Here is a 13,249-nt window from a genome sequence, read left to right as displayed (position 1 = left end):
TTCGTGAACAAGACCCCAAGATACTTAAACTCTTCCTAGTCCTATAGTAACAGAAGAAAAACTGTGCCACCATTCAAACAGACAGCTGTTTCATTCTTGCATTTCTTTTGAACAAAACAAAAAGTATGTAGAGAGGTATGGGGTTTGTTATTTCCATAGGAGTTCAACAAGTGTGAATTTTGAGGGGAAAAAGTATATTCTAGAACTTTTAATTCTTAATTTTAGAAGTGGTATTCAAACCAATAAACTTTGTGTTTACAATACTAATTTGAAGAAGTGATGGTTTCTCTAAATGGTTATTTTTCTGAATGGACTGTGAAATTAGGAAGTTGGAGCACAAGAAAGCCACAAAAACAACTAAGAATAGATTCCACAAACCACCACTGTGTCTTGACCTAATATGTCCACATGTGACAACCAATGTCAGGGAAAAATGAGACAAGACAACAATTCCTAACCAAGCTCTTGAGGATGATTTTTTTTTAATCAAGAAATTGCTTGGTTTTAGTTTGCTGGTGATTTTTTTTTTATTGTAATCAAAGCTATTACGAACAGTTTATAAAGGAGTTTACAGTTATTAAACAACAACATTGTTCAAAGTGTTTTATGCAAAAGCAAAATGTAAAATCACTTTGACCTGTGAAAATTAGAAGAAAAAAAAAACACTCCTCAAAGATTTGCAAGACTGCTGCAGAAATTATCAGACTGCCAGGTTAGATCTGTGAAATCAACAAACCTTTGCAGTAGTTGACAATGTGGCAGAAATAAATCATTTCCTAATCAATCCAAATCTGGCCTATTGTTACTGTGAAATAGAACAAAAAAGGTTTAACTCAGTTAAAGAAAATGTTAAAATGAGCATTATAATGTACAAATTTAGACAATCCTTTATTGTACTAAATACTATTTCAGATGAGCGTAATTGTCATTGTATATGCTTAAAAAGACGACATTAAATATCTCCCATATACATGATTTGCATGCTCATTGCAATTAAGGAAAAAATAAAATTAACGTATTGACTTGCTCTTTTGTAATGTTTAAGAAACTTTTTAGGCCTTTTCCTTGTAAAAGTTCTGCCATGTCTTAAACCTTTTCTCAGATAATGCAGCTTAGCTGCAGAAGAAAACTAATTAATCGATGAGCAATTAGATCCTTTTTTGGAAAGAGTCCCGGTGATGACAGGATTTTTATGAGAAGAGAATAAGCCTTGCAGCAAAAGCCTTTCAATCACATAGCGTTTTCAGTAACATTATTCACATTACTTTTCAGCTTTGATTATATTATAATTCTTATTCACAACATGCACAAGCAAATCTGGCCTGGGGGCCCCTAGAGAACTGGAATCCACATGGGAGATGTTAGTAAATGCACCAGTGAGCACATATTAAGAAAAATCTTAAAACTATAAAACCCTCAATTTAGCATCCCATCCCGAGTGCTTATTTATATATAAAAAAAGAATGTGAAGTGATCACTGATGCGATTGCTAAGCAAAACACACTTTGTCACATAAACAATTTATTTAGTTTCTTCCGTAACAATAAAACAAGTTTTTTTTAGATGCCAGATGCAAAATATATGCTGTTAAAAAGGGTGGTCTTAACTGGATGTGGACCCCAAAATAAAACTCTTCTTACGGGGCTAAATCTTGGGCCACCTCTGTTCACAGCTGAGTTTTTATATCTATAGAAATGTCTAAGTTATTACGATAAACCCCTTGTTTTTGGCCTCTCTTGTTTTTGTTGTTGCTGTTCTTCCTCTTTTTCTTATTATTACTACTACTGCTGCATAAACTTTATATTGACACATACTAGAGGGTAGAAGAGTAAAAGTCATGTGTGGGAATGGTGCTACTTCAGCCCCTTATCATTAAAAGAGCTAAATGAATCCTGACATTTTCATGTAGATTAGCAAATTTCCTTAAATATTTATCTGACTAGGCTTGGGTTGCATTAAAATAAAATTTTTACAGCACTATGCCCTTGACTACAAAGTATAGTTTTAAAGTATTAACATTCTAGGTAAAAATTGTACAACATGACCTAAATGCTTTTAATCAAAATAGAAGTATATTGTTATTCCTACTGCTATTTTATTCCTACTGATAATTTATTCCTACTGCTAATTTAGCATGCTGACTACTACTGCTATAATAATTTAATATGTATCACTCATTTATAGATACAGTGTGTAAGTAGAATTTTATTCTAGCAGTTTTATTGCTTTAATTGCATCTTGCTGTTCCTCACATGTGTATAAAACAAACCGATGTTGGCGAGTGAATTGTTTTGATATTTGTAACTCATAGCTCGCCTGAAGTTTTAAAACCTTAAGTGATGCACCCTAGGGTTTCTCCTTAGCGACTCCCCATGTTTTTGTGACACCAAATATGTTTAGACAGACAGTTTTCTTTTCTTATAGGCGAATAAAGCTGTAGGAGCCTTCTTTCAGCCAGCTGACTGCCAGTGTGCAACAACAAACAGGAGAGGGGCGCCACTTCTCCGGTCTCTCTTCTGCTTTTATAATCTTTCAGATCTTTAAAAAAATATTTGAAACAGTTGGAACAGTAAAATAGTTTTTTTTTCTGTTTAAGATACCATCATTTCTTCCACCCCCCACCCCATGCCTAGATCTGACATTGTTATTTATAGAAAAATAAGGTTATTAAAAAAACCTGCCACAACCAACTTTTCATTTAGCCATGCAGTGCATATTGTTCCAATGTAAACCTTTCCTGCAGTGACAGCCTGCTGCATCTCTAATCTGTGTATGCGGTAATCTAATGATCAGTTTAGATGCAATCCATGTGCTATACAGATTAGTGTCTGTAGACAGACGTGCAGACAGCGGCTGCCCTTTCAGGACTTAAAATCTATTTTTTTTCTGTCTGTAATGAGGAAGTGTATTACTGCTGTTACAGTGGTGCTTATAAAACATTAGCATGCTCGAACAAAGCTGTAGCAAACATTTTTTTTTCAAGAATAGCTTTAAATCTGCATGTTGCTGAATTATTTAACAGTGGTGTGACTTTTGCTCGTTCATGTGCTGCATTTGTATTGGATTGAGAAACAGTTTGTCATATTAGTGTAATAAAAAGGGGGGAAAGAAAACCAAGACATAAACTTTTATTATCCAGTTAGTACCCCCCCTTGCCCCCCGACAATTTCTTGCAGATCATTTGGTTCACTGCGTCAGGCCCTGGGGAATAATTACCAAAAATGGAAAGCCCACTCAGTCACTTTCAGACAGGCTCTGGAATTAAATCTCTGTTACGCTGTGCTTATCTCACATCTTCTACAGGCGACAGCAACGGTCTAGTTTCCAGGGAGGTGAAGATTTCTGCAGGCAATATATTTGTTAGAAAAATCAATTAGAGCTGAAGCCTAGCTCAGTCCATAGCGAGTGAAGTCATGCTGTGCCATTAATCTGTTATTTGCAAAATACCATATTGTAACATCCATTTAATTCTTTTAAGAATACTACAGGAACTTTGCATTCAAAGTTGTTTTTTTTAATCCTTACTAGGGATTGCAAGTATGCAATGTTTGCACAGGTTTTCAAATTTTGATTAGCTAATCCAAAAAGTAATGAACACAGTTCCTGTATGTGTGTTTGCATCATGCACAATGATCCATATCGTAGCTGTACATGTAGAAAGTGTGTGAGCTGCGTCTGATCAGGTTCTTATGGGAGATCTAGCGATGATTCAACCATTCTGTCCCTGGAGATAAGGCTGTGCCCTTTAGAGCATCATCTCTGCCTCTGTAGCTTAGTCACAAGAAAAAAAACCCTGCTGCAACATAAATGCTTTTCTTTTACTGTCCGTACACGGTGTGCATTTGCAGAAGCTCTGAAAGTGAGTCAGCATAAACCACAGATTTATGAAGATTTGTGAATTAAAACCGAAGACGGGAAAAGCAACACAGGCAACTCGTCTTGATATTCATTTGCTAAATAATGAACAAACATTTGGAGAGGAAGCAGCTTGAACAAAGTGACCAAATCACTTTGTGAAATGCAACAAATCTGCTGCTTTAAGAGGTGCATCTTATACTTGGAGTCTATTATTTTTGCTACTAAACACTAGTTTAAACCCCCCTGGTATTGCTACATAGATATATTTGGAGAGTGTTTCTTGCTGATGTAGCTCCCTGCACCAAAACACAGAGGAGATAAGGGAAGACTGGGTTCAGCCAAGGATAGAAGTTTATATGTACAACGTAATTCAATGTGAACAGTAGGTAATTTTTCATGCTATGTGCATATTCGCATACCTTGCATTCAAATTGAAGTGTGTGTACTATACAGCATGTCCAACAAAGCTTGAATTGTGCAAAATTATCGTTCAGTGCAGCAGCTCTTCTGATGCCACACCCTGCTTATTGTGGACCTGCACCCTGTAAGGCATCTTTACAAAACCGTGTGCAAGCTGCTTAGTAATGAAGATTAGGGGCGACATGCAGTATAGATAAAGCAAGAGCTTCAGTGAGAATTTGAGTCACAAAAGAGTCTTCAGTAGCTGCATAATGTAAGATGCATTAGGCTGTCCAGGTCACAGTGGGCGCTGAGTGAAATCTGATTCCCCCAGTGTCGGTCAATAACCAACACCATGAGTCAGTGAATGAACTCACTGTGCACCCCACTCATTTAAAACAGTAATTTTAACCTCTTTTATCAACTTATACTGCCCTTATAAGAAGAGCTGCATAGAAAATCCAGAAGGCACGTAGAAATGTGTGGCAGCCAGGGATGATGCACTGCTGACTGGAGAGAAACAGTGATGTAGAGGGTGTTTGCTGTCAGCTCTTTTACTATTTATACAACAGTTCAGGGAAGGCAGGGGGTCAAAATATTGATCCAGTCGAAAAAGATTCGAAGAGGCACGCAGAAAATTAAAGTTTTCCCATTTTTGAGGGTGGATGCACTCACTGCATCAAAGCCGCATTGATGCCTTTGAGCTTTGGGGTTATAAAGAGTTATCTTGTTTATTAGCCATGACAAATGCGACTGTGTCTGTTTTACAGCTTCAAACAACACAACGGGGGTTTTACTCATCCGTCCTGTGAATCCCTGTTGATTCCACTTGTGGGTGTTCTGAGCTGTTTGGCATCTTGCGTGTTTTATAAACAATGTTAAAAAAGAGAGTAAATGGGTCAGACCCCCATGCTTAGATGCCTTAGAATGCCAAAGCTGTGTTCACTTTAAACACGAGCTACAGGCAGTCCTGGAGGAGCACCCCTCCTATAGCAAACTCACCGCTTCAATCAGGTTAAAAGTTATTATGGTTCTTCTGTTAAATCTATAAGCAAGGCTTTTCTCATATATCCAACACCTACTAACCTTGATATCTCTAACTATAGTAAGCAATAATTGCACATATAGCGTAACTAATTCAAATACCATGAAATAATTCATTTATTTCAGTTATTCAATTCAAAAAGTAAAACTCCTATGTCACATAGATTCCTTACATGTAGACATATATATTTCTGGGGTTGATTTTAGTTAGCTTTGTTGATTTTGGCTCACAGCTCATAAAAACTCAGAGTTCAGTTTCTCAAGAACTTTGAACGTCACAAAGAACGCCCAAAACAAAACAAGAAAAGTAGTACAGAAATGTGCTTCTAATTATTCAGTATGTTCCAGGTAATTGGCCAGGGCTATTTTTGCGCTAATTATTGCATCAGTGCAGCTTGGCATGGGAGTGATCAGCATGTAGCTCCTCTGAGCTGTTCCAGAAGCCCAGGTTGCTTTAACAGTAGCCATCAGCTCCTCTGCATTGATGTGTCATCTTCCTCATCTCAGCAGAAGGACGCATGTTGTCCTAATGTGTGGCTGTGCTGACTGACTAATGTGTGCTCCTATACTGAACTGTGCTGTCCTATTTCTTAGCCAATTTAAGACACTTCTGCCTTCTTCTCTGGTTTAGGAAGGGCTTCACACAAGTAATAGAAAGAGCTGGAGCCAGTGTCCTGGTTATGTCTGTCTGCAGTGGCTGTTGAAGCTCTGGCTCCAGCCCCAGTCAACAACTTTTCAATCTATCCCACACTCTTGAACAAGCTTCTTAAGCAATGGCCGCTTTTCGCTTTGGTACCCTCTTTGTGTTGGATGTTAGTCAATGATCTAGCTCAGAAGTGCCTAACTCCATTCCTCGAGAACTACTATCCTGCAGCTTTTAGATGTATTCCTGCTCCAACATACCAGATCAAATGGTTGAATTCCCTTATCAGCATCCAGTCATCTCTTCAGAGACCTGGTTATGAACCATTTATTTGATTAAGGTGTGTTAGAGAAGTGATGCATCCAAAAGATGCAGGATGGTAGCTTTCAAGAACTGGACTTGGGCACCCTCATGTTGATCCTAACCAATTGCACTTATATGATATTTATATTTTCTTAGAATCAGATTTATTCTGGGTTTCATTATCTGTTTAAATCATCAACAGTGATTGAAATAAACATTTTGAATATTTGACTCTGCTATGTCCAAATATATATAATGTATGATTTCCACTTTTTAAGTTAGATTACTGGTATAAATTATTATTTTTGCAATTATATTCTAATCTATTGATGCATTAGTACCCCAACAGGGATAAAAATGGATGGATGGATGGATGGATGATGTATTAGTATAAAACATGAAAATAACAATAATATAACTTTTTTTCCCTTTTCCCGCAGGAAAGGAAACTATCCAAAGTTGAGAGGCAGCGGTTCAAAGAGGAGGCTGAGATGCTGAAGGCTTTGCAGCACCCCAACATTGTGCGATTCTATGATTTCTGGGAATCACCAGTAAAAGGGAAGAAGTGCATCGTTCTTGTGACAGAGCTAATGACCTCGGGGACACTGAAGACGTAAGCGTCTGTGTGAAAATTATAGATTATTGACTTTTAAAACCTATTTAAATGTACATTGCATGCTTGCACACACAGCATGTCACTCAACCCATGGATAACAAAACTGCAAGATGTGCTCATAAAACTGTTCAAGAAATGATCAAAAAGTAAATGAATCCAACATAGAGTAAAGAAAAATTGACACAAATTTTTTTTACTTTTACACATTTAAGCAACACTGTTTTGTCCATTAAAGATTTATTGAACAGATTCAAACAGCCTTGATGAAATTTAAATCTTTTACTTTTCACTCACTTTGTCACTGTGCATTTATCCTGTTGCAGATATCTAAAGCGCTTTAAAGTCATGAAGCCCAAAATTCTGAGAAGGTGGTGTCGACAGATTCTGAAAGGCCTCCACTTCCTCCACACAAGGACTCCTCCCATCATCCACAGAGATCTCAAGTGTGACAACATCTTCATCACTGGTCCAACTGGCTCTGTCAAAATAGGAGACCTTGGTCTAGCGACACTGAAGAGGGCATCGTTTGCCAAAAGTGTTATTGGTTAGTTGTTGACAAATTATTCACTTAAAAGAATGTTACTAATTTAGTCCTGCTTTTCTCAGTTTGTATTTATGTTGTTTTGGAGGCTGTGGATAAAATCCGCTGGTGAATGCAGTCCTAACCTTTCAATAGAACAGTTTCTAACATGTCCTCATTGGTGACAAAACAAAAAGTAAAGAGTTAGATGTTGCAACAAGAAATTTGTCATTTGTTAAACATGTCATGAAGCAAAAAAAATTTTTTTTATTCAGAAGGACATTTATTAAGTGATATCTTCTATCAGATGTTAAAAAATCAAATAACGTTTTAAAGGGTGCAGCAGCTGTCACATCTTTTAATGTTGAAGCTGCAAGGAGAGCTTGCCTAAGAAATCAGCTAAACGTGTCTGTGTTCAGTCTGCATCCGACAAACTGTTACCGTGGCCGATGGACGAGGGTAGTCTTATGTTTAATTTTGATATTCACCACAGCCTCAGGTTATATGGGGGAAGATTAGCTGCCAGCGCCTCTTGTATATCCAGCTGGTTCCAGATGTGCTCCTATAGAGCAGGTCAAAAGCAAAAAAAACAACACATCAGTCTGTGCCCGCAGGCGTACGTGTGTGTACACAAAACCCAGACCCTTGAGAGGATCCCATGACAGTTTGATTGTGGTGGGTATTGTGCCTGCTACCCTTCGTCCCCTAAATGTGGAAGAGCCAATGCATATCAACAGCAAGCTGTTATGAGTAATTACTTCCTGGAAGAAGGTTATCCTATTGTAATGGGTCTTTTCCAGGAAGGTAGAGCTTCAATGTGAACCAAGACAGGACAGAATGCCTTGTTAAATGCTGCAAAGCTGTAGCCCCTACCAGTCACCTAATCTCCAACTGTGCATTATGCTTTTTAAGGTACTGGGTGGAATGTAAAACCTTGCTCTCAATTAACAACACAATGACACTAACATAAATTAAAATATGTAAAAAATATATTTTTATATCCTTCCAACAAAATTATGCAGACCTGCAAATTAAATGTATAATAGTTACATTAATAGAGAATATGATTATGATATGATATAACAGAAAAAAACTGTATGTTGATGTTTCTTTTAATTTGTCACTTGCTCATACATCTAGAACATAACAGAGCTGTGTTGTGATCCATTCAATGTGAGAGCTTTAGAGTTGGAATGGACTGTATATTTATATAGATGTAGATACAAAACACTACTAGCACCAGCATACCCTCAAACAAATATGTGAAATATTGAGAGCATTTCTATACAAGTATTCACATGGCTATTGCTCGCTTACAGATACAATCTGCTTTAAACTCCAAATTGCTTTAAAGTTTACTGATAAATATTTTTGCCCACTGATTATAGTTTTGCTTTCTACAATTCTATTTGCTTTTGGTCTTGTTTAAAAGAAATCAACAAGATGTGAGCGATCAACATGAATACCTTCAAAATGAGTGTGCACACCTGACCTGATGCTCTCTCTTACATAATTTCTCCAGGTACTCCAGAGTTTATGGCACCAGAGATGTATGAGGAACACTATGATGAAGCAGTGGATGTCTATGCTTTTGGAATGTGTATGTTGGAGATGGCCACCTCAGAGTATCCGTACTCAGAGTGTCAGAATGCTGCCCAGATCTACCGCAAAGTTACAAGTGTAAGTTCTTGTTTGGAGATGTGATTACTAACCTGTTTTATCATAACAATCTTAATAGTTTTTCTTGTTGGCATTTGACCTGACTGATAGAGCAGAATAGTACATTGCCTTTACTGTACATAATAATTATGCATTAAGAAAGTTTTATCATTCTCTAAAATTGTTCTCATGGTGGTCTCATGTCCACCAGAAATGAGCCTGAAGCATGAATCCTTCTATTTAATCAGGAAACAATCTTATTGCATTACTTTACAGAATTACCAGGAGGATTGCCATTTATTGGAGTAGGCCACTTCTAGAATCCATAATTATCATATTAGTAATCTCACTGTTACAGTTAAGTGTTTAATTGAAAAAGAATAAGAAACAAAACACAAACAAACAAGGAAACTGTTTAAAGAGAAAGTCTTCAGGGAATCCTGAACGAACATTTTATACTTGATGTAAGGTAAAACCTAATCAAAAGTCTGGCCATTATCTCCTTCTCTCTCTGTCTGAAATGTAAACACATTTTGAGTTCCAGATAACTGACCTAACTAGGAATGCAAGTTATCAATTAATGAGTTTATCTAAAGTTGATAGATGTTATTGATCGACTAATGATTAATCGATATAGCGGCCATTTTCTAAAAAAAACAAAAACTAGTTTTCTATTGTATAAAGAGTGTCTTTCCATAACATAAAGGACTATTTCGTTTACAATGTGCGCATAATTTAAAAAGAGGCACGTTTTATATATATATATATATATATATATATATATATATATATATATATATATATATATATATATATATATATATATATATGTATAGCACATCAGTAAGTTTTGGTTGAGAAGTTGACGCTACTCTGCCATGCAGCACGGCTGAATGGCTAGATTTAGGTGGTAACTTAAGGAGCTTGTTCAGCGTTTATATTTAAAAACAGAACCACATAAAGTGCATTTTGCAACCTTGTCATCATTAAACAGTGTAAAATGATTCCGCACCGAAATCTGTTGGGACCGTTTCATGTTCCTGGAATGCCTCCGCCATCATTATTTATTTTACAACTATTGTTGTCTGTTGAGGATGAGCAGCGTCGCCCTCTTTTGGCCACACTACAACACAGAAATCAGTTAATCAGGTGGAACAAACTTTAATCTAATACACAATTAGCCGACAATTAATCGGAAGTCAATTGTTGGGTTGCATCCCTAGACCTAACTTTATAGAAACGTTTTAGAGATGGAAAATTCTCATCTTTGCCACAATAAATCTGACAAGAGGGCTCCTTGGTTTGGTCCTAAATCAAACTGTGGTTATCTCTCTGGAAAGCAAATTTGCACCTCAGCGGATGAAGGTCCCACACCTATCTCTGATGTTGCAGACAGAGAATAATTCAACAGACTGCCCTTGTCTGAGAAGGTCACCCTCAGACTGGCTGGCTGTTCCTCTCTTGGCGCAGACCTCTGATGGTCTCTATGATTTCCTCAATTGGACATCAGAACCGAACCTTAAACAGTAAGAAAACTAATCTTGCGAGGAATTCTTGAATTTGTCTCTAAAACAAGTTTAGAAAGGAACAAAAAAGAAATCAAAATTCAACAAAATTCAGTTTATTTATATAGTGCCAATTTACTACAAATATTGTCCCGAGGCAGATAGATTCCAGTTTGAACTGTTAGTACTTTAAAGGAGATTAGATGGACAAACAAAAACAAAAGTTCCCTGTGAATAAAAACATTCCTGCTGAATCTATGGATGGATCGAGCCCAAGATAGAATCTGCTGAGACCGAACTTCTATGACGGTTCTGTGTTTCTTTCGGTCGTTCAGTTTATCACTTTCCAACAAATTCAAAACTGAATCCTTGCAGAAACTATCCCAATCGTCATGTTATCAGGTGTAGACCACAGAGAAATTTAGTAAATGTGTGTTCGTGGCACATTGCCCATCCATCACCAAAATGCAATGTGGTGTTTTTTCCCGGTCTATTGTTTTAGTTTTCAGAGATAGTTCTGAAACACTAGAAAACTAATTTCAGATATAGACATGCACCGAAATATTAAGAGCAGAAACCCAAGAATGCATACATTTTGTAAAGGTAGAGTCGGGTTTTTTTCCTGAAATGTGACTAAGTCCCTTTTTGAATGACTGCACATGTGCAAGACAAATGCTCTACTGCTGCTCAGGGGGATTGCGAAGAAAAATCTCTCAAATCAACTCTATTCTAATTTCTTTCTACTGAGCCCTTCCTCTTCTTCTCATGAACATGTACGTGGTTTGCTTTTTGTGACTATCAGCCATTTTCAAGGTATGCAGTGAGGGCAGCAGAGCTACAATGATACATAAACCAGATATGTAAACACTGGAAGTGCACATGCACAGCCTGCAAGTGGATTCTAGCAAGGAATGTGAATGCACATTGGTGTTACATGAGCGAGTAATCAATACACAAGGTATTGACTACTCTAAGGAAGGAAGGACCGTTTCACCCAATATAACAAGAAGTGTTTCTGAACTATAGCTTTAAGCTACAAAGTACAAAACAAGCTGATCTTACTTTCGCATGTATTTGCAGCCATTTCAACAGTTTTGATCATAACAAGATAGCAAGGGGATAGCAGATTATCTTGCAAGGTTTTCATATTTGTTGTAAGATTATTTTTGCTCAATCATTCATCAATGCCATGACTGATGCACTCTTGCAAAAGTCTCATAAGTACATGTAAAGAGTCAGATTTCAAGGTGCCCATAATGGTAAACCTAGAAATGTCTAAAATAGTATGGTTTTGTGTTTGGTAACTAGCATTTTCCATTGCACCAAAGCAAGTAAGCCTTTTATGCCAAATTAATAGATTTAGATTTCAGTCTCCACTTGCAAGTAGATCTTTTACATCCTGATTTTAGTGTCTCTTTAAACCGTAAACTGAAGACATCTGGGGTAAGCTGCGTCTTTGAAAGTTTTTTTGACATTGTAGACTGAAATTGCTCCAAGTCATGGTCGACAGTAATTTCTCCTGTTATAAACCTGTTTGCTAGTTAGTTAAGACATGTTGGTTTGCTTTTCAGGGGGTGAAACCTGCCAGCTACGGCAAAGTCAGTGACCCAGAAATCAAGGAAATTATTGGGGAATGTATCTGCCACAGATGGGAGGAAAGGTAAGCTCCCTATTACCTTTGACTCAGTCTAAGGCACATTCCTTATGCAGGCAGTGGGGGCCGACCCGTATGTTCGTGTTGCATTTTGTTTCTGCTCTGGCGCTGTGACGTTAATGCCCTTATTTGGGTCTGATCTTACTAAGGAGCATGCGTTGGCACTGTAAAGATCTGTTGTGTAGAGCGGTAATTGATGTTTGTGTATTTTTGCCAGGTACTCTATCAAGGACCTCCTGAATCATGCATATTTTGCAGAAGACACAGGAGTCAGGGTTGAGCTAAATGAGGAGGACGATGGAAAAAAATCTACCATTGCTTTAAAGTTGTGGGTTGAAGATGCTAAAAAGCTAAAGGGGAAGTATAAGGACACTGGTGCCATTGAGTTTACCTTCGATTTGCAGAACGAAGTCCCAGAAGTAGTTGCTCAAGAAATGGTAAAAGAGCTGATATTTAGTAATTTCCTTTACAAATACATACAGAAGGGCTGTGCTTTGTATGGCTCACGACACAAGTATATTTATATTTAGTGTATACAGCATCCTTTATGTTTTTCATTTGAGCTTTAACAAGTGTCTCGCCTATTTCTTGTAGGTGGAGTCGGGATTTTTCTTGGAATGCGATGCAAAGATTGTAGGGAAGTCTATCAGAGACCGTGTGGCTCTAATAAAATGGAGAAGGGTTAGGACTGGTTCACCAAATGGAAATAGTGAAGTGAAGAAGTTGCAGCAGAACCTTTTGCAGGTCCCTGGTACTGGTCCACCGGAGGAAACCATATTCACCACTGCTGACTGTGAGGACCAAGAAACTCTGATCTGCACGGTTCCTGTCATCACATCTGCCACATGTAAGCAAGCAAAAAGAAAACTACACCTCCAGAGCCCTTAAAGAAAATATTAAGACCCCTTGAACTTGTTCACATTTTATCATGTGATCACACCTATGATCTTCAATATTCTTTACTTTTGCTGTTTATATGACAGGCCAACACAAACTGGTGTGTGGTCTTGAAATTGAGGAAAAGGGACAAACAACTTTTAATCTTTTC

At 37.4% G+C, this 13,249-nt stretch overlaps 1 protein-coding gene across 5 annotated transcripts in view; it reads left to right on the top strand.

Moving 5' to 3' along the window:
- Positions 1–13,249, top strand: part of wnk2 (WNK lysine deficient protein kinase 2) — a 36,136-nt gene that overhangs the window by 3,410 nt on the left and 19,477 nt on the right. For all 5 annotated transcript variants that reach the window (XM_036151467.1, XM_036151466.1, XM_036151469.1 and 2 more), the window contains exons 2-7: positions 6,688–6,860; positions 7,187–7,407; positions 8,906–9,063; positions 12,119–12,207; positions 12,419–12,638; positions 12,796–13,048. In XM_036151467.1, the coding sequence (XP_036007360.1) occupies positions 6,688–6,860; positions 7,187–7,407; positions 8,906–9,063; positions 12,119–12,207; positions 12,419–12,638; positions 12,796–13,048 (1,114 nt within the window). The remainder of the gene's footprint in view (positions 1–6,687; positions 6,861–7,186; positions 7,408–8,905; positions 9,064–12,118; positions 12,208–12,418; positions 12,639–12,795; positions 13,049–13,249) is intronic.

This window comes from Fundulus heteroclitus, chromosome 20 (genome assembly GCF_011125445.2).
Source record: "Fundulus heteroclitus isolate FHET01 chromosome 20, MU-UCD_Fhet_4.1, whole genome shotgun sequence".
Lineage (NCBI taxonomy): Eukaryota > Metazoa > Chordata > Actinopteri > Cyprinodontiformes > Fundulidae > Fundulus > Fundulus heteroclitus.
This window is presented reverse-complemented; position numbering and strand designations above follow the sequence as displayed.